The sequence below is a fragment of the Acipenser ruthenus genome, chromosome 6, assembly GCF_902713425.1.
Source record: "Acipenser ruthenus chromosome 6, fAciRut3.2 maternal haplotype, whole genome shotgun sequence".
NCBI lineage: Eukaryota > Metazoa > Chordata > Actinopteri > Acipenseriformes > Acipenseridae > Acipenser > Acipenser ruthenus.
This window is the reverse complement of record NC_081194.1, coordinates 12,683,626-12,705,838: the sequence shown is the minus strand read 5'-3', so window position 1 is coordinate 12,705,838 and position 22,213 is coordinate 12,683,626. Positions and strand designations below refer to the sequence as shown.

Here is a 22,213-nt window from a genome sequence, read left to right as displayed (position 1 = left end):
AGATATACAGATTAGTTGATGAAAGAAGGTTAAAGCATTCTCCCATTGCTGTAGGTTCATTTTGCATGATCATGGAAAATATAAGTGCACTGAGCTGTAATTTGTCACATGTTTAGTTAATAAAAAATCATTACTTTCTTAAGACATGGCAAAGGAGGACACTCAAGGCTGAGTGTTCTTTGATATTAAATCTGACACTGAACTCCATGTGATCAAATGCCAAATAGAAATGAGGTACTGGTACATGTGTCAGATTGTAAACATGTAAATAAGGGGCATTAACAATCCAGCCCCGATTTTCATAAGAAGCATCCATTAAACATAATTTCTCCATTTCAGTAAACAGAACAATATATGTTACATATACTATGCTAATAATCTGTATACAGTACTTAAGCCACTTTGTGAAAAAAAACAACAACTTTGAAATGTCTTTGAGCAGTTTTATGCTGGTATCCTTTAAACATCTAACTGGTGCCATTGGCTGTCTTCATAACCTTAAATTTGACCACCATCTCAGTGATACATTCCTTTTTTTTCTCAGTGAGTTTTCTTGAAAAAAGTATCCATTATTTATCCCCTGCTGCAAGTTTTGGTACAACTGTATATTACATATGGAAATAACAGAGAATCCATCCCCTGGTTAGAATTAAAAATATATACTGGCATGTCTTGTGTATTTACTAGGAAAGGTTGTGGCCACTGGAGGGCAGTAAAGAGTTTTCTATATCCTCAGGTCTCAGTAATCTTAATGTGGAGTAAAAGGCAAAGTGCAGATTCAGAAGATGCTTTGATTTTTTTTTTATTTCTCAGTACCGTCATGCCACCAAAATACAAGAAGTTATTTGTTTTGATCCATTTGTGCTTGCATGATTATAGAAGTCTGTGTTGAAGAAGAAACTACAAAAGCCTTTTAAAGAAAACAAAAATATGACTGTTTTTAAATAAATCCCATTGCAACGTTGTGTGTGATTAAAGGCATAAACTGCAACAACAGTAAACATTGTGCAGCTATCTAACATTTTGGTCAGACAACACTCTATAGAATCATTATAGTATACTGGGATTTCACATGAATGTTATATACTGTACAGTAAAGCCCTTTTAAAAGGTTCCCATGCTGACTCTGGGTTTCGGTACAAAGGGATTTATTGGGGGAAAACAATTACTGTTCTTACATCTATTTCCAAAACCATCCAGAAAAAAATAAAAAGTAGCTTCCAATATCATTGTAATTGCTTTTTTAATGTTTCACTATTTTATAGCATTCTGGGTTTTGTTTCTCCACTATTGAGTTATTACTGTCATCAGTCTGGAGAACCCTAAGTGACTAACAGCCTTCAAATCATACAGCAATGTAACCAATTCAATTCTGTCAGCTTGATAATTGACCACATCAAGTGCATATAACAACAAGATCAATTATGAAGCAATATTATTATTATTATTATTATTCATTTCTTAGCAGATGCCCTTATCCAGGGCGACTTACAATTGTTACAAGATATCACATTATTTTTACATACAATTACATTATTTTTACATAATTACCCATTTATACAGTTGGGTTTTTACTGGAGCAATCTAGGTAAAGTACCTTGCTCAAGGGTACAGCAGCAGTGTCCCCTTCCTGGGATTGAACCCACGACCCTCCGGTTAAGAGTCCAGATCCCTAACCATTACTCCACACTGCTGCCCTAATATCCTCTATAGAGGATATGAATTCTGTTGTGAACTATGTGATGATCACCATCTTTTTCATACATACTGTAATAATGAAGTAACACTCCTATCAGGTGTGTCAAGCGTTCCCCGAGGCACCTTTCCTGTGCTTAGCAGGGTTAGCGCTGGTGCAGAGTTGCATATAGTTACAGAGTGGGGACTGCAAACAGCTGTGGGGTCGTGCAACCCAGTCCAGCACACAGCTCTGCAGAATGCAAACACAATAACACAGTCCCGCGTCCAGATTTGTACAGTTTGGGGGAAACAGTGACATAACAAGTTTTGTGGTCACAAGGGTTAAACCTGTTCCACTGAAATAGAGTGGCTATAAGGTTTTAGTCAAATAAATTAAATACATCTAATTATCCAGAAAATCTAAATGGTAGCTATTTTTTTGTGATGCATCTCTGCAACTCTGTCATAATAAACAGTGGGATTACAGTCCATACACATTTGAGATAAGGCAGTTGTATAATGTTTCAGTTATAGCTTTGTTAAATAATCTAGTTGTATGCTCTTGCCAAAATTGGAACCAAATGTAAAATAACTGTCTCAGTCATGCCTTTTTCCATTCTGTAATATGTCTTTGGAGAACAACCCAAACAATTGTTCAAGGCAATTGAACTGATTTGTGTAACAGGTCCTGGCAAAAAACAGAGCAATGGTCGTATTCTTAAAGCACTGTGTACTGTAGTGCCAAATGTAGAACAATTATGCCATAGCATTGTGCTTCACAAAGAACAGGATGATTATTTGAATGTGATTTGGTGTGTACAGGTATGCAAAATGATAAGCTGTAAAATATAACTGAGGGTTGAAACAGGAAATGAACTCCAACGAATGCCCCTGCTTGTAAATATTTCAAGTGCTGCTGCAATTTCATGTTCACCGGCCATAAACATTCTATTAAATCCTAATTTAATCTGAACATTGGAAAAAAGAAGTCATCAAGACGAGCTTAACTGTGTTTGGATGGGAAGTATTTCACAAACTATTCAAAAGAAGCTACAAATATACTATCACTTTATCAGATAAGCTCATGTCGGCCTTTCATTTGAAGGACCTGGTTCTCTAAGCTTTATTTCAGGGCAAAAATTGCTTATATTTTGCTACTCAGTGTCAGTTTAACCCTCCTGCCTGGTGTGCTCATGCAGTATGATGTTTTGAAGTATAGCCTCATGTCATTACCATTTAGCAAATTTAGTTTGAGGAAAAGAAACATCGTATTCTAGTTGACAAATGTTCTTGTAATGTGACTTTTTGGTGTATTTTCAAAAGCTTGTCTTTCAGTTTCTTTAGTTTTTTTCCCAATGTTTATTCAATAAATGTGAAAAGGGGGTTGTGTATGTGTGTGTTGAAAAGGATCTTGAAGACCAGACCAAAACAATTGCTTATCTGCCTTGCTATCGAAAAGACAAATACAGGCCTCAACTGATCCGGACACGCATGCAGTGTGTCTACTGACAGAACTGTTTGCCAGGCACGTCATTAAGAGTAAGGCAAACCAGTGCCAATATGTTAACATTCTAGGATAATTTAGAAAAAGATTAACACCAAAACAGCTGGAACAAAAAGGAATACAATGGGCTCCCGAGTGGCGCATCCTGTAAAGACGCTCTGCGTGGAGTGCAGGATGTGCCCTATAGCCTGGAGATCGCAGGTTCGACTCTAGGCTCTGTCATTGCCGACCAGGACCGGGGGTTTCTAGGGGTGGCACACAATTGGCCAAGCTCTGCCCGGGTAGGGAGGACTTAGGTCGGCAGGGCAATCCACAGTTCACCACACACCAGCAACCCCTGTGGCTGATAGGGCGCCTGCAGGTCTGCAGTGGAGCCATTCAGATCTGTGTTGTCCTCCAGGACTATAGGTGTGGTGGCTTCACTGTGGATCCGCAGTGTGAAAAATGACAGATTGGCAGGAACACGTTTCGGAGGACACGTGTTTCAGCCTCCGTTCCCGAGTAGCCGGGGGGTTGCAGCGGTGAACTGGGATAAAAATAATATAATTGGGCATTCCAAATTGGGGAGAAAACCAGGGTAAAAACCATTGGCCACGACTAAATTAAAAAAAAGGAATACAATATAATTAAGATTTGGCTGACATCAGTGTAAGAGATTGGTTTCAGTGCATCAATGGCGAGGCTTTGCTGATGCTGAGATTCATTTGAAACAGTCCCATAACAGGTTCATCTCCCTATTGCTCATCTGCATGGATGCCTGGATATAACTGCTTCCCAGGTTAGACAAGCTAACTAAATCATAAAACGATGTTTCCATACATGTATAGTCAAGCCCTTACTGTTGACGCAGGTACAAGCAATCCAAATGTAGTATACATTACCATGACAATACAAACTCACCTGAATACACAAACATTAGCAAACACAAGTCATTCATTTATCAACTATAAGATTTTTTTTGTTGTTGTTGTTGTATGCCCATGGCTTCAAGTACTTTGTGTTGAAGGGTATTTCTGCAATAAATTTAGCTTCAAGACCATAAAGGACATTTTTTTGCATACCATGCCAGTTCAGATTTGTCATACTACGATATATCAGCTGTTTTTTAGCCCTGCATAGGAGGCAGTGTGGTTCAGTGGTTAAAGTCTAAGGCTTGTAACCAGGAGGTCACCGGTTTAAATCCCACCTGTGCCTAACTCACGGTATGACCCTGAGCAAGTCACTTAACCTCCTTGTGCTCTATCCTGCGGATGAGATGTTAAATGAGTCCTATTGTCAGTGACTCTGCATATAATGAACAGTTCACAACCTACCTACCAGGAGCAGCAACGTGGAGTAGTGGTTAGGGCTCTGGACTCTTGACCGGAGGGTCGTGGGTTCAATCCCAGGTGGGGGACACTGCTGCAGTACCCTTGAGCAAGGTACTTTACCTAGATTGCTCCAATAAAAACCCAACTGTATAAATGGATAATTGTATGTAAAAATAATGTGTAAAAAATAATGTCATTGTATGTAAAAATAGTGTGATATGTTGTAACAATTGTAAGTCACTCTGGATAAGGGTGTCTGCTAATAAATAAATAATAATAATACCTCTGTAAAGCACTTTGTGATGGTGGTCCAATATGAAAGGTGCTAAATAAAGATTATTATTTTCTGTGGTTACTTAGCAACTATATGAACCCACATAAGACAGCCAACATTGTACCAAACATTTTGCCAATATCCAGGAAACAAGTAGAATGTTTCCACTTTATCATTCTGCAGCTGTGCAGACTTTCAGACTTTAATACAAAAACAGAACCTGTATATTATGTGTGGGGTAAGGATAAGGAATGTTAAGTTCAAGTGTTTATTTCAAGACCCAATGCCAGTACCTATTTTGTCAGAATGTATCCATGCTGGGAATCTGAAGAATGTCTGTATGTAGTGTAGTTCAATTGTCCAAAAAAAAAAAAAAAAAGTTTCCTTGGCTTGAGTTTCACAGTCATGCTTCTTACATGTTGAAAAGCCAGAGAGATTCCCCTGGCTCCAATACATGCCTGTATTCCACTTTTTAGTAATGAGATTTCAAAGGAGATTTACCATGAACCAGAGGTGTAAACTGTGCTGCACCTCTAAACAAGTGCTAAACATGAATGTACTATGTATACAGCTTTGATTTCTTTAAAACCTGCCCAAGACAAACCGAGCACCCAGGTATGAACATGCCTGTATAAGAAGTTGGACAGTGAACACAATAGCTAAAACATTTGCACAATGAAAATATTATTGAAATTACCTACCATTTACAGACAGCCAGATATGTGTCAAGAAATATTAAACTGTTACCCTAAACTCATTCCAGCAGCATTTAACAATGTTAATATAATTGCTGGTTTCTGGGTAAAGACCTGGCAGTTATTTAAGGACTTGAAGCCAGTCGATGACTTAAATCAGGTTATACATTCCCTAGGGGGAGAAAAGTAATTTACTAAAATCAATTTAATTAACTGCCTTTTTTTTAGGAATAAAAGGCATTCCTAAATATGGGTTTGTGAAAAGGCTGCACTATGCAATTTTCAGTATCATTTTGATAATCTTCTGAAACCATTCTTGAGCCATTTTGTGCAGTTAATGCAATGGCACTTATAGCGATGATGACTTGTGGGTTCTTGAATCTTGTTGGCCAGTATTTGGTGACTTCACCTCCCAGGTTACTCTGCAAACCAAGGCAAGACCAGGCCACATGGCTAAACAATCTCTGTATGCATTCACTCTAAATGAAACACTGGGGCCTCTTCTCAGAAAGTTTGACATTCATGCATATTTTCAAACTGTTGGTAGAAAAAAAAACAACAGTCAGCAATTTCATGAATTGCAAACTTTATTTAATCCATCAAAACTGGCCTCTCATGAGTTACAGCTTTGTGAAGAGGACTTTTTTGTTTCTGAGAAAGCAGTCAACACAAAGTAAAGAATGGTTCATTTTTAGCTTTCTGCAAGCAAATTTATTACAGAATTAAGTGATACAGCACTCCCGCTCACTCAAGCAAAATAAAACCATACATTGACATGAATGCACTTCATACTGATATTTTAGTTTCTAAGAGTCTGTAGGCCCTAGTCAGTTAAATAAATGGCACAATTTGCTGCAAGGTATTTAAACATAATATGAATCGCAAGTGTTTATGATTTGTGAATACAACTATTTGCTTTTTTATTTCAATTTTCTGCTGTGTGAATTAACTTCACACCCTTTTGCACAGTAGTCTGAAACCTTATCTTAGTGTTTAGTGAGCAAATCCAGAACTGTGTCTCTTTTTATGCGTTTTGACTGCTCTTCGTTGCATTGTCAGAAGATACAAATTAATTGTTACTTAAATAGACAAGTTAAATTCCAAAAAATCACAGTACATTCAGTAGCTGTTTCTTAGCAATATTTAGTGTTATAGTTACACATTATTGTGTAAAAATGTTAGTTTAACTTACATTATAAAGTCTCTCATTTTACCCTCTTAAGGATATGGCATCAACAAAAATAATAATAATATAATAATATAATAATTATAATAATATCTGACATAACATTATTCACATAAAATAAAATACAAGACACATACACATAAGGCCATCTGCATTCAAATCTGCCTCACTCAATATTACACATTCATTTTTAACTATTTTACACCTCACAACCTTAAATATTTAATGCACATTGTAGTTATTCAGCTGGGCCTGTCCCAACTATCTCTTGGAAGCCTTGGCCAGTTTGCTAGCAGCAGGGGACCTCCTCTGAGGCGTGGGGATTTTAGAAGGCTTGGCGGAAGAGGGACGGTGTCCGGCTCTAGGCCCTGTTTTGTTCAAGTCTGGTACAGTCTCTGACATGTCTGAGCACACAGACAGGATCTCTGAAATGTCGAAGTCTGAGGCGTCACTGCCTCGTCGGCTGCTTGCTCTGCTGCCAGCCTTACTCCCTGCCCGGCTTCCGGGCCTGCTTTGTGTCTTCTTAGTTTCTAGAAACATAAAAGGCAATTTAGTCACTTTATCAGGATGACAAGCTTTCTCACTGCTCTAAAAGACATCAAGACAAGCCTGCAGCTAACTATATTTTACTAAAACTTACTTGCATTGTGTCACCATTATTAAACGTTCAACAGTTCCCCACTATCCCCTTGCATCAGTCCATATTCCATATTGGGTTGCCACTTAGATGCCCTGAGGCTCTAGGTGATGGCTACCCCAATGCTCCCAGGGATTTAAAGCCGAGACCAAAACTATTTCTCAACTGTCAAACTGAATTCTGTTTCTAGTCTGGTCTTAGCGATTTCCTCTGCTCTGCCACACTCATAGCTGTACATCAGCAACACTGATCAGATAAACATGTATGGGTGGCTTTGTAATCACGCAAAAATATGTGTCCAGGATCTTTGACTGTTGTTTTGATTTCTGTCTTGTTTCTCTTGTTAACCCACCTGCTGACTGTGTTCTGGTTTTAGAAGCCGCTGTTGTGATGAGGCTACTCTCCTCTCCAGAATGGAAGCCTTTTCCAGACAAATATCCAGGAAGACGCAGTTTGCTTCCTTGTATTGGTGTACCCTACCATGATAGATAATGCAGAATTAAAAGTTATAGTCACAGCTTTTAAAAACCAACTTTAAATTTAGTAAGATACATGGCAATTAAAGTGGATTCCGCAGTATATCACTTCTCACTTGTTTTATTTCTTCATCTGCCACGAGTTCAAGCCGAAAAGATAAACATTTCCAAGGAAACTGTTGGATTTTCCACCAGATATATAAAAATACATACTGTAGACAGAATGTAATTTAAACTGTAAATTGTATGGAATGTACTGTATACATCTTTTTCAGGTGCTTGGGTATTGTTTTCTCTCAAGTAAATGAACCCTTCTGCCTTTATTAATCACTTTTCATACTACCAGATGAAATTTGACTTAGACACCCTATTTTTTTCCACTTCAATTGGATTTATGTAGCGGCACAAGTTAATGGTTTCTAATAAGAAAATGGGCATAGCCTTTCATTTTTAAGTGAGAGCTTTTGTCCCAGTAGTTTAAACAGTTTAATCCATCTAAATCTGCTACCATCTTCTCATTTATGACCAAGCCTTTAAAGGACTGAACGCTTTTGGTCAGTGTGTACAAATCCAACCAGGCATATAAATAGTACAGTGGAAAAGAAGTAAACACTTGTGCTGGTGAAGTGATAAAATACAGTTTGAAGTGAAACCCGAAACGAAGGAGTTAGAGCGAACACAAGGCAGACGCATGAAAGGTTTTCCTATGCCACAGTTTTGTTATGACCACTGGTCTACCTCTAAAAGTATTTAAAGTGACTGTACCCCAATATCCATCTTGAGTTTGCGAACACAGAGCACCATCTGGTATACATGCCACAATGTATTTTTGTACGCTCCACTTTTGGAATTCATACATATTAAGGTGTACCCTAAGGGTTTCAATAAACCTATTGTAAAGGTTACGAACTTTGTATTGATTGTTACCTCCCAGTTCAGTAAATTAATGACCAAACAAAGAAACAAAATGGTAGGTTTTGTTTCTCATATCTTTTTATTGGACCTAAACTTTTCTGTAAGGACTGTATGATGAGTGGTTGATTAGATCATTCATGTTACATATGTGAAACTGACTTTGTATACATAATACCTGAAAACTAATGAAAATGTCTCGATTTACAGTCTGTGCTAATAAACAGACCACCAACTGTAAAAGGCTTAAAAATGTTACGTATGTGAAACTGAATTTGTATACATAATACCCATCTACTAATGAAAATGTCTTGATTTACAGTCTGTGCGAATAAACAGACCACCAATTGTAAAAGACTTCAAAATTCCCAATTCTATACCTTCTTTAATGAGTTTATTTTTATACACCACTGTTATACTACTATTAAGTAGGTGGAAAGGTTTGAAAAGTCAGATAGTGGGGGACTGTCACTTTAATAACTGTTAAACTAGAAGCTTATGGCTTACTATACCTCTGCAGACGAAACTTGACATTCAGGGGATTCTGCTGACCTAACAGGTGTAGAAGTTTTGCTGTTTGTCAACCATGGTTTATCATAATTGCGGGTTATATGTTGGGGAGTCTGTATGAAACAATGGCAAATCAAAAACACAATGAAAAATGAAATGGTAAGGAATCACAGAATTACAAGACAAGGGCAAACAAAAATCACATCTACGGGAAAATTTATAAATAAATAAATAAATAAATAAATAAATAAATAAAGTACTAAATAAACCAAAATATGTATATGGCTTTAAAAAGAAAAAAGTTCATGCATGTGCCATCCGTATATCATGTAAGCAAAATGCCACGATTAATTAGGATGCTTTTGATTGGGTCCTAAAAAGAAAATCCAGTTTTAAAGTAAAGTGCAGATGAGTAGAATGAGTACTGAGAAGGAAAGTTGTGTTCAGTTATTTTTCAGCCCCATGTGGTTCCTGGTCCCTTCTTTTACTCCACAGCAAACCCTACTGGGGGCAGGAAATGCTTAGGTTCCCAGCTGGCCACAGCATAAAAATGCAAGCTCTGGATCCTGAGACAGAAAATATTCTTCTGATTCTTTTATATCCATTCTTCTGATCACTTATATCCATTCATAATCAAGGTTTTTCTTAGTTAAGCAATGTACTTATTCCTTTATAAATGCAAGTTACACATGACTACTGGAGCTGACCAATGCTCCAACCGACAGGGCATCTCACCTTTGGGGTGGTGATAGCGGCTAGGTGGGGGGGTGGTGCTACTGAAGCACAGCTGTGACTGGAGTTCGATCTGTTCGGAGAAGCAGCTCTTGAGGATGGCCGTGACCTACGACCCCGGTATCGGAAGCTACCCATGATTTGTGTCACGCCCTCTGGTAACATGAACTTTTCCCGTAGCTCCATGTTTGTCCTGCCTTTGGCTAAAAAATAAAAATGAAAATAACAGTAGAAAATAGTAGCAGAACATTGAAAACATTACAGTGTTCATATTACATCATATTGGGGCATATTTAAAAGCTAATAAGCTAATTTACTCTAGTCTTTAAATGACTCTTTGAAATTATATTGAAAAAACGTGTTAATTTTACAAAACTGGAATCAAACAACTGAGTCATATAATTCTCAGCCCATCACACACAAGGAAACATGTTTTTAAAAACATTCAGGATGCTTCCAGAATATATAGTTGAGGTAGACCTGGCTTCTACTTTAAATTAACAAACATTTCCAGAAACATTTTGCCTTTTGACTATCAAAAGAGATTTTTTGAGTATTTAATCATGCAAGATAGCTACAACTACTGAAGATTATATGGGTTGGATAGCAGCTATATAACACATTAAATGTATCTCATTGGCACCACTCAGTGTAATTTTAATTAAAGCTCCACAGTTTTTTGACTTATATAGGAGGGATGGTCATGTTTTGCTCAAATGATTTCCTTATTTTTTTTGTGTGTATAATGGGCATTAGGCACTTAAGTACTTTGTGGCGTTAACATTTTAGAACATAGGTTAATCACAACAGGGTAGATACAAAAAAAAAATACAATATTAGATTTTTTATCAAAGCAGGTCATTTTAAAATAAATGTAACACTCTGATGTCAATGAAACACAACATGCTTTTTTCATATGACCATGACATTAGAAACCCCAAAGTGTAAACTATACTAAGCATGCACTGTTTGCAGGGTCAGCTGGGTCCATACAGATGGCCTCAATGTTACATTGGTAATGAAGTGGGATATTTTGGATTGTGCTGTGGATTTTATGCAATGTATGTGAATCAAAATATCATGGTTACCCCAGAGGAAACTGTTCTATTTAATGTAGGCTGCCACAGTTATGGGGCATGAGTCTGTGTAAAAAACATCTCAATACCCTAATTAGGAATTTTTAAATCTGTTTTGAGTAAAATCATATCATTATTTTTAATTTGTTACATTTTTATTAAGACCCATGGATGTTGTTTTTTATATATAAATGTATGTGAATTTCTAAACTAATTGCCGGATATTGCGTTTCTTCTGAAGGTGCAACTCTGTCACCACAATGGGCCAGATTTATCACCAAAATGCAACAGGGCCAAAAAGCAACTGGTGATAGACAAATGAAACTCTGCATGCTACGAGATAAATGACAAACAACTAAGACTGGCTTTTGGATTCATTACACTAATTCTCCAAGTTGTCTGTTACTTGCTTTGTAGCATTTTAACACTTTTGTTTTTTTTTGGCGAAGAAATCTTGCAAGTTTCCTTTTGGTGTTAATATATTGATATATTGAAAATGTATCGTCAAGTCAGCAGTTGTACCCTACAGCACCACCTGCTGGATGACTATGTAAATGCAGAACACGAAAATTTGAGACTCAAAAGAACTGAGCCGACACATTGAGAACAAAATCTGAAAAGAAAATCGCCTACAGGAGAACTTAAAGCTAAATCATATTTTATAACTTTTTATTTTATTTTATAAAGGTACCTTCTATAAAAGTTATTTTTCAACTACATATTAAAAAAGGAAGCCGCTAAAATTCTGCAAAGGTGAACAGCAAGCAAGTTAGATAAATTATACAGCGCTGCAAAAGGTGGAGCACACAAACTAAGAATATTCCATAAAGACAGACATACACAACTTCACTGATAAGCAGATTCTACTACAGGAGAAGAAATCACTCATAGAAATATAAAACATGCATGGAACCTCTAAGTGTCTCTGACAAAACTCAAAGTATTAAAAGCACCATGAAAGCTGATTAAAAGGATAAGCCATACACAATACACACACACACACAATTAGAAGCAGGAAATAAAGAGTGAGAATTGCCAACCTATAGGAGACTGAGTAGTAATTGAAGAGTTTGATTCCGAACGTAACATTTTACTTCCATGATGATGAACTAGAAAAAACGATATAGGGTTTCTGGTCACAAAGGAAAGCATTAGGAATATTTAGCAGGAATAAAAACAATAGTGAAACAGTAGTGCAAGCGTTCACATTCAGCAGACTATTACACATACAAAACAGCAAATGACTTCCATATAGCTTTTTCTGGATTTCTGCTCTTCTATTTTTCTATTAATAATTTCTAGAATGCAGTAAAGCACTAAAGCCAAGAAATATAACATTCTGTTTCAAGTCCTCATTATCTAGCCCCATAAGGAACAATTTCAACAAGTTTATTCTAATAATTAGGGTTGTAAACATTATGGTTTTTAATGGAAGTGACTGGAAGGTTTCTATACACCAGTTAATGTCAGCAGCATGGCCAACTGTTACTAAATAAGGAAACCCTACATTTAAAATGCACTGGGTAGTATTCATAAAGCATTAGTGTGTCAGTAATGCGTTGGCCTTCCATGTAGTGTACTATAACTACTGGCACACTAAAAATGTATGAATGCGGCCCCCTTCACCTCATTTTCAAAATCCACATATTATATATTTTGTTCAGATAAAGGTGAGATAATCCATGTTGCATAAAATACAAACATTTATGAAAAATGTACTGTACCAAATTATCTATACTGAACATAAAATACTGTAATTTGACAGGCAAGTAACTTTTTACAAATTATAATGCTAAAGTTAGCTTTCTTTTTACTGCCTCTCTCCAAGAGGAGATGGCTAAAAAAATGGAAAGGAATTCAAACAACTTTCTGGAAAAGTAATGCAAATCCTGATCATGTACCTCTGCAAGGATCGTTTTTCACTAAGAACTCATCAAGTGCCATCCATCCACCTCCCACACGAACCATAACGGTGCTGCGCAGGATACGAACAAGACGCAGCTGCTGTGAGTCTCCAAACTGTAAAAGAAAAGGGTTTTGAAACATCACTGAACTCCACTCCTGCTATTTCTGCCCTTGCTATACACTATCAATGCACAACAGTGACAGGCATTCCCACTAGTACAAACGCTGGATCAATCCAACTGGTTGAATGTTTTCTTATACTTAATCTGAAAATACTGGTTGTTTATTTGGGGTCTTTGTCATGTCAGTGATAATGATTTTTAATTGTAATAAACATTCTTAAATTAAGTCAGTCCACCAGCATATATCTGTAATGTATGCTGGAAGACAAAAGGTACTATGCTTTCTATGGCAAGCCAAATGATCATTTCAAGATATCTCAAATTGAATTACCGATACACTATATGTAATTGTGCAGTTTTTAAGATATCTAAAATTCATTTTAAGATATCGGTAAATCAATTAGAGATGTCTAAAAATGAAATACAGATATCTCAAATTGATTTACAGATATCTTTAAATGCTATGGAAACCATGTGGAATTTGCTAGCATGGTATGCCAAACTGTCATTTAGCAATGTCTTAAAATGAGGGTTTTAAAGATATCTCTAAATCATTTGAAGATATCTCTAAATGACTTCCTGTTCATTTAAAGATATGTCTAAATCATTTGAAGATATCTCGAAAAAACTTCTTGTTCATTTAGAGATAACTTTAAATCATTTTAAGATATCCTGAAATAACTTCCTTTATCATTTAGATATACCTCTAAGTCATTTAGAGATGTCTCTAAGTAACTTCCTGTTCATTTAGAGATATCTCTAAGTCATTTAGAGATATCTTTAAATAACTTCCTGTTCATTTGGCAATATCTCTAAATGGACAGGTAGGCCATTCAAAACACAGCACATTTTCACAGGAAGTAATGTAGAGATATCTTGAAATGGCTTCCTGTTCATTTGAAGATATCTTCAAATGATTTAGAGACATCTTTAAATGAACAGGAAGTTATTTAGAGATATCTCTAAATAACTTCCTGTTTATTTAGAGATATCTCTAAATAACGTTCTGTTCATTTAGAGATATTGCTAAATAATTTAAAAATATCTCTAAATAACTTCATGTTCATTTAGAGACATCTCTAAATCATTTGAAGATATCATCAAATGATCAGGAAGCCATTTCGAGATATCTCAAAAACACGGCGCATTTTCACAGGAAGTAATTTTCTTCAAATATTTTGAGATATCTAGAAATGATTTAGAGCTATCTTAAAATTTTTAGAGATAACTCTAAATGAATTTGAGATATTTGTAAATGATAATTCGGCTTGTCATAGCTTTCTGTCTGCCATGCTTTCACAGATTTTAACAACCAGTTGGATATTGCCAGGATACATCACTTCGCTTCACAAAAAGACAGCTATGGCCTCATGCTTTCTGTAGAAAAAAAAATGAATTTTTCTGTAAATTAATAAAGTGAATTGTGGGATTTTCTAAAACTATAAATCACCATCTTAAAACAAATGTGCTGACACGATACAGAAAAACAATGTAATTATTCTAAATGAAACATTTCATAAGAATGATAAATGATTACTTTTTACTATAATAAACCATGGTGTAAATTTGAGATGATCACATTTCAATGACCCTCTCGAAGTGCAGCGAACTGCTTTATTTACACGTTTTTATGATCTTCTTTGGTTTTATCATAGTTTCTTACCATATGATTATGCGATTGGTGAATTTGGGTGATTAGTAATGATCTCAAAGATTCACGACAAACGCTGAAGAATAACTATTTACCAGTATACAGCTTTCCAATACAGCAACTTGTAGTTGTGGGGTTACATTTTGATTGTCCCTGTTTGCTAGTGTCTCATCCACGATTAATGGTTCATGTAAGCAGTGTACAAGACCAAACTGTTAAAAGAATTATTTAAGTAGATATATGTAGTATTGTATTGAAAAATGAGTTTACATGGCAAAAAGGGCAATAAATGCATGGAATTTTAAACCAAACAAAAAATACTGTATATGTTTTTTTAATATATATATATATATATATATATATATATATATATATATATATATATATATATATATATATATATATATGTGATTTAAAATATATTTTGTTTATGATTATCATTTGCCATGGTTTTCTGTACATGTTTTCCTATAAATTATTTTCAATGACTTTTTCAGTTACGTTTAGTAATTTTTAGGTTTCAGAAAGCACGTGGCCTATGGCTTGTGAGCTATGAGGTTTGAATTTAAAAAATGCATTTGTAGAAATGCATGTAGATTTTTTTTTTTTCTGAACCCAGTTTTTTTTTTTTTTTAAGTTTATTACACTGTACAAAACCACAAAGGCAGTAATCCCACAGAAACACCCACCCAGTATTAAAAAAAAAAAAAAAAATCCAATATATCATATTCCTGTAGAAAACACAATATGGTAGTAAGTTAATCATGACATGCCAAGCATTAGGGGAAAACAACGTATTTATAGTTAGTGATAATCCCAAATATGTATATCAAAACCTTAAGAAGAAAAAGAGGAGGGTTCGATCTTCATTGGTTAAAGCCAACATTCACATTATATTTATTTTATAGATAACATTACAACACTTTACTTAAAAGTGGATACGATATAGATTGATATCATGTAAAGTTTACATATTAATTTGTACTTTTACATAATCATACACATTTCAACACTATACCCTAGCCACTTTTGAATTCAATTAAATCCTGGATTAAAAGTTCTGGAGAGAGATTCAGCCCACACAATACAATTACAATGAAATTAAGCACAGCAACAAACAAAACACCAAAATTAAACTCTCTTTATATGTACCTGGTTTCCAAGGAAGAACTGATGGCAAAAAAATGATAAAGAAATAAACAATTAGGTTTTTGCACGGCTAACATTAACACACCTGTCACATCTGCATGTAGGGGCTAATTGCCATAAAGAACGGAGTTTTAACTTATATATCTTTTTTGACACATACTTGTTCAGGCTACATGGTTTACCAGCCATTACTAAAGACTGTGAAAATATTCTGAGAAGGCACAGTTAATAAACATAACCCATGTTTTACAAGAAAAACAACAACAAAAAAACACCCTCCTAAAGTAGCTAAAAAATACAAGGATCTATTCTATTGATCAAAACAGTGAAGGGTTTTGGATCATATAGAATATGGGCCCTTTGTGAACCAAAGTAATACAAATAAAGTATTAAACAGTATCATTTGTAAACGTTTTACAGAATGATAATATGGTTATGTGACTGATTGTGAGAACAGCAGGATTTGTTTAACAAATACAAGGTAATATTAGGTTTAAATAAACATTTGTAATATGCTATACTAGAGGTCTATTAACCCCTATGTTACCATCTATAAATGTGATCTAGCACCTATATATTTGCCTGAATATGCCCCCTATTCACAGCATTAGAAGTCTTAAGTATTCAGTATTAAGTCATACTTTTTGGCAAATGCAGAAGAGCCCTTAGATGTGTCTCTTCAGAGATATTAAGCAGGGTAGGATAAAAATGGAAATTTTCCATTCTCAAGAGTGTCATCTAAATCTAAAAGATGCTAATGAACAATATACAAAGCTGTAACTAAAGATAAGGGTTTTGGTATGTTGGATCCAAATATATTCTTTTTTTACACAGATACATTTGATGATACTAAAGACTAAAAGTATAAAAACATATCCTCAACGTATCTTTATCCATGACTCAATCAGGATTTTTTTTTTGTGTGCTTTTTTTTTTTCGCTCTACACATGTGCATCTTGAAGTGCAGTGATTTAGATAATTTTGTTTTCAACTAACTCTGATTATTTTCCTTATTAATTAGGCAACAATAGAAGTTTAATGTCAAGCATTCAAGTCATCACATCAGTAAAAGTTGGACAATTCCACATATCGCGGGCCTGTTACAAAACTATGACCAAACCTACCCGGTATTTGTTAGCTCCAATCTGTTCCACCTGGAATCGCTTTGGACACTTACATTTTGCCACTTGACGAGTCACCTGCAAAGATAGACAAGATACAAACACCACATGAATTTTAAGCAAGTTCAATTAGGTGGGTCATACATTTGTTAAAGGTATATTTGCAAAATAATTATTACAGGATCCGTTCTTGTCAATGTCCACATTATGCCAGACTTAACACAAAAGTAACTGCATACGTATTCACCACTTAGTAGTAACGATTTGGATCCAAATCTAAATTTTCGCCCTGTTGGTGCAGACATCAGTGGATTCCATTTGCCTTTCCATCCACCCCCACCAAACCATGCAGATTTGATACTCCATCTTTGATAAAGATTATTTGTTGTGTCCCTCAACTAACGAAACAGTAAATGTTTCATAATACAGTACCTCGTCCTCTATCTTGTCTGCATCAGTAAGTGGCTTATAGGCATCCTTGTTGGGATGAAGTGCTGCTACAAACTCATAATAGTCAATGTATCCATCTCCATCTCTGTCAAAGATGTCAGCCACAGCACTCATTTCCAAACGGCTAGTTGGGAACTCTACACAACCACAGAAAGTATACAATGAGTCACACACACACACACACACACACAAATATATATATTATTATTATCTCCACTATTCAAATTCAAATATACATTGTTTATGTCTCAAAACTAGCCTTGTGTTAAGGTACTGGGGTAAAATATTGTTACACTGTGTACGGCAGTGAACACATTTCTTTCAGTTTTAAGTAACATCTTTAAGAGAAGAAGCAAATATGAATGTTTGCCACAACTATCCCTTTTAATTATTATATTTCTCTTTACTATTGCTATTACAAGAAAAGAAAAAAAACTTACTTGAGGAAAGAATTCCATCAATGAACTCCTGCCTGGTTATCTTTCCATCCTGGTCTTTGTCAATGCGACGGAAGAAGTCCATTACCCTAGACTTCTTGTGGTTCATCCATCTCATATAGCGTTTCCTCCAAATGTCAAAGTCAAAGTTGGCAAACTCTCTCAACTGGAACAAAGAAAGGATGAAGTAATCACATACTTCACTACTTTAACACTCTGACAGAACACTAGACATGTTTAGTGTTAGACTTTGGTAAGAGGGAAATGAGAGGATTTTCAAGCAATGTGTCACTATTTCGCAGAAATAAAAACGTCTGCTATTTGAAAAGAACTCATACCTCCTCTAGCCGGTCTAAAGCATCGTTGAGTTTTCGTCGTCTGTCCAAAGCCAGAAGCCAGACCTGTTGCCATTTGCTAACAAGGACATTGACCCGAGGGTTTTTGGTCTCAATCTGTGTATTTGTTGATGAAGGGTATATCCTTTGTGTAGGGGACCGTTTTCCTTCAAAAGAAAAATACAAATAGTCAACGGCTGTACTGTTACATACTCTTTACCAAGATACTTAGTGATGTGATATTTATGAAGGTAGAATGCGTAATGAACATAATTAATTTAGCATTGTTAATTGTTTAGAACTAACTGCATGCCTTATGCCGTCCATTGTTAGCTAGGACTGCACTTAAACAGGTTAACCTAAAACTAAAACTAGTGTCTATTAAAACATACTTCAGTCCTCTTTGAAAATCATTTAAATGTATTTTGAGGTATTGATTTATAAGTTGATGTGAATGTATTTTGAAGTGTATCTTATTTTACGTTTCAAAATGTATTCAAGGTTTACATTACTCACAAAATATTACATTAAGCCCAACTATAATTCATTCATAATATTTCACATTGTATAATATTAAAGGAAAAAAAAAAGATTATAAAATAGTATGCCTTTGTATACAGGATGGTAAATATGCTGCCTTTGTTAGGATATGAAGGATATTATGTAATTGACTGGGCAGAAAATGAGAGCAGATGTTCCTCATTAATAAATGTCTTTTATTTTTCTAGTGTATACATACTTCCTCTTCTTCCTTTATCCAGGACGGGGATGTTGGAATGGATGGGGGCAAGTTCTGGTGCAGCTTTCCTTTTGTATGTCTTTGTTAACTTGTCAACATCGGGTTGCTTCCTTGTCATTTCCTCCATAAAGATCTATAACAAAATGTAAAATTTAAAATTAGTAAATTACTGAACTGCTTCTCACTTTGGCTATCAGGATAAATTGCACTCTTTAAACCAGTGGAGCCTGTCTTGAATATGAAAATACAAAGGCAATTTGTAAGAAGCTTAATTCAGGTTTGCTATGCATCGGTACACTGACCATGTTATTCTCCAGTCTTATTGAAGAAAGCTACTGTTCAAGAAAGTGCATATTCGAATGTAAATCAGTTCAGTTTATCAAACTGTAGAACATTTCAAGTGCTGTTACACAAGTGCTGTTTCTTTTAACATACTATATTACTGCACATTACTGTCATTTCAATTAGGTTATTTGCTTCCATAACATATAATGTACTTGTTATCACAGTTGGATTATTTTTAAAGCACCAGTTAACTATAAAATATAAGCTGCCTCGTACTGTACTTGAAAAGATGACTTGAAATCGTGGAACCTCTAAATATGGGTTAAGCTGTTCATGTAATCTGTGAATATTTTATCTATATTTTAGTGAACATGCCACTATAAAAGTTTAACATTGAAATGTGTATTGTTATAAAAATTTTTTAAAAAGACCTGTTAAAATAAGAGTCACATTTGCTTTTTAAACAGCAATATAAAGTAGGAGGCTGTTATGTTTTTTAAATACCTGGTGTTCAGCAATGAGTGTCTTGACTTCCTCTATTTCCTGTGGGATGGTCTCCTTATCCTTCTCATTGAGTGTTGTCTCTGCCCACTGCAGCCAGCCTAGCAGGGTCTCCAGCAGCTCCCGATTAGCAAGTAATTCCTTCAGAGCACTACCTAACCGGTGCTGGTGCTGCTTGGCCCATGCTAACACCTGAAAAGCAGTAACAAAACAGGGGTGTTTATAATGCACAATGAAATGACTTACACATTATACACAGCTTTTTAAAAATAACAAAACCAGCGTGAAGGCACATTTTCAGAGGATTAAAAATGCTAATGGTATAAAACTAGCAAGAAACAATGTACTGTAATTGCAGAATGGAACAGATAAAACGCATAGTTTATTGTTAATTTTATACTGCTAAAATCCTCTGTAAAAAATAAATGCCTCTGCACAAGCTTCAAGGTAGGCCCCACAGTTTTATCATATAATACTGTTATTTGCACTGTGATAAACATACAAGTACAATTAGGTAACCTATTATCTATAATTCTACAATTGTTAAACTGTACAGGTATGTTGATATTTTACTGATGTATACTCAAATAACAGTACTATAGAAAGGTTTCCATTTTAAATATATGGAAGTTATGCAGTTATCAGACAAAATATGTACTAAAGTATACAGCACATTTCACATACACCACTTTTTTATATATATATATATATATATTAACATTCATTTATTCATATGAGACAATGGCTGAGTCATCCTATATGTGATTTATTGACATACTGACCTCATCAAATCTGGCTTTGATGATGGTGTTCCAGTGTTTAATGGTGGTAATCGAGTCTGGATGGCAGATGGTCAAGATCGCTTCCCCCAAACCTGTAGCTTTGCTCAGCCCCACTCTTTTTTCTTCAAGTTTCCTCATAAACTCCTAAACGCAGCAAATAAAAAAATGTTTTCAATTACCAGTTGGCAATATCTAAGGCTAGGGCTAACCTGAAGGATCTCTAGTTACGTGGGACAGCATGTTGTTCTGGCAGGTGAATATCCAATTATTTTAAAATCAAATCAAACCGATGAATAAAAGATACAGATCATTAAGGATAATTGAGTCTGAAACATTAGGTCATACTTACAGGAAATGTAATGGTCTTGTAACTGACTTCTGCAAACAACAAACAGATCATCCTGGAAAAGCCAAGTATGGCAATTTGCAGAGATATGTGGCTAATGTATTATATTTTAATATCACAGGGGGCATTTATTGACCCCCTTATTAGCATCTCCAATCGCATAAAAATACAGTGGCCCTGAGTACTGCCACTATTCAGATAATTCAAATAACTAAATAAATAAAGCACTGAAAATGTTACTATCTATAGGATATGTATAATAAAACTTTGAAATATGTGAATTAATGTATTACTAATTTATGTATGTACTTAATCATAACCCATTACTCTACATTTCCGCATTAGCTGGATATTTTAGTGGAAAATTTGAATTAAAACTCTGTTACATCTCTGTCCCATTGTCTGTTGCCTATAGTAAGTAATTAGTCGGCCCTCCTTGCTCAGAATTGTTATTTTTTGCGCTAATGTCACGTAGATGTTTCAACGCGTAGGCTATGTCTCTCAGTTATTACACTTACCTTGTGTAGATCTAGAAGTGCACACAAAGCCTCTTCGTCATCTGGGAGGGCACCATGGAAACGAAGGCTCTGCTCAGCCTCAGCGAGCCACTCCAACAGGATGTGCACAGTGGAGTGAAATTCCTCTGCCTGCAAGGAGTGCAAGAGAAGTGGGTGTAAATCACAGAGAATGTGTTTTAAATTAAATTACATTCTGAGGATAAAAAAACAAGCCAAGGATGAAAGCAGTCTTGAATGATGTCACTTAATAAATTCCTGAAGCTGTTAGGTGTAATAAACAACCTCTTCGAGTGTTATCTAAAATACAACTCCCCTATAATCAGCATTTTGTCAAAAATACAACATCCAGCACATTACAGAGTCCACTGTAACTAGCAGCTGCAGATGTTCAGTTCCTTGGATGACCTTTTCATTATTTAAAAGGGGTTACATTTTTGAATGTGAGTTAAACAATATCCCAAACTGTCTTGCATTGTGAGAATGGTTTTGTTAAAGAATCTAGCACTCTTGCTCACATTCTTTAGTGAAGGGGGAGGAAAATCTATCATAAAACAGGCTTGCAAATGCATGTTAAAATCTGCATTTTGAAAGGAGCTTACCTGACAGAGAGCTTGTTCTAGTCGTGTTTGTTTGGACACAGAGAGAGCGCACACAGTCTCCCAGCGGGTGCTCAGCTCCTGCATTTGAACTTTGACCCAAGAGGAGTCATCGTGACTGATTTCAGTTAGTTCCCGTGCTGAGCGTTTCAAAGCCTGTATGCTGCTAGTTCTTTTCCCCAGCTCTTTCTGGAAGACCTATGCAAAAAAAACAAACAAAAAAATAGTTTATTCTGAAATTCTCTATTTGAATTCGCTTGGACACTATACAACGATTTGCTTAAGCA

General features: G+C 35.5%; 1 protein-coding gene across 26 annotated transcripts in view; it reads right to left on the bottom strand.

Annotated features, from left to right (window-relative positions):
- Nucleotides 1-6,029: 6,029 nt before the first annotated feature.
- LOC117410837 (dystonin) overlaps nt 6,030-22,213 on the bottom strand; it is a 187,527-nt gene continuing 171,343 nt past the window's right edge. For 14 of the 26 annotated variants that reach the window (XM_034017698.3, XM_034017708.3, XM_034017700.3 and 11 more), the window contains 17 exons: nt 21,930-22,124; nt 21,331-21,459; nt 20,467-20,610; nt 19,688-19,876; nt 18,899-19,031; nt 18,163-18,326; nt 17,828-17,990; nt 17,370-17,524; nt 16,941-17,015; nt 15,820-15,837; nt 14,763-14,879; nt 12,891-13,008; nt 12,030-12,098; nt 9,917-10,116; nt 9,184-9,294; nt 7,636-7,759; nt 6,030-7,176 (listed from right to left, as the gene is read on the bottom strand). In XM_034017698.3, the coding sequence (XP_033873589.3) occupies nt 6,908-7,176; nt 7,636-7,759; nt 9,184-9,294; nt 9,917-10,116; nt 12,030-12,098; nt 12,891-13,008; nt 14,763-14,879; nt 15,820-15,837; nt 16,941-17,015; nt 17,370-17,524; nt 17,828-17,990; nt 18,163-18,326; nt 18,899-19,031; nt 19,688-19,876; nt 20,467-20,610; nt 21,331-21,459; nt 21,930-22,124 (2,373 nt within the window). In that variant the 3' untranslated portion in view covers nt 6,030-6,907. The remainder of the gene's footprint in view (nt 7,177-7,635; nt 7,760-9,183; nt 9,295-9,916; nt 10,117-12,029; nt 12,099-12,890; nt 13,009-14,762; nt 14,880-15,819; nt 15,838-16,940; nt 17,016-17,369; nt 17,525-17,827; nt 17,991-18,162; nt 18,327-18,898; nt 19,032-19,687; nt 19,877-20,466; nt 20,611-21,330; nt 21,460-21,929; nt 22,125-22,213) is intronic. The other 12 variants (XM_034017707.3, XM_034017712.3, XM_034017716.3 and 9 more) reach the window with 5 other exon arrangements.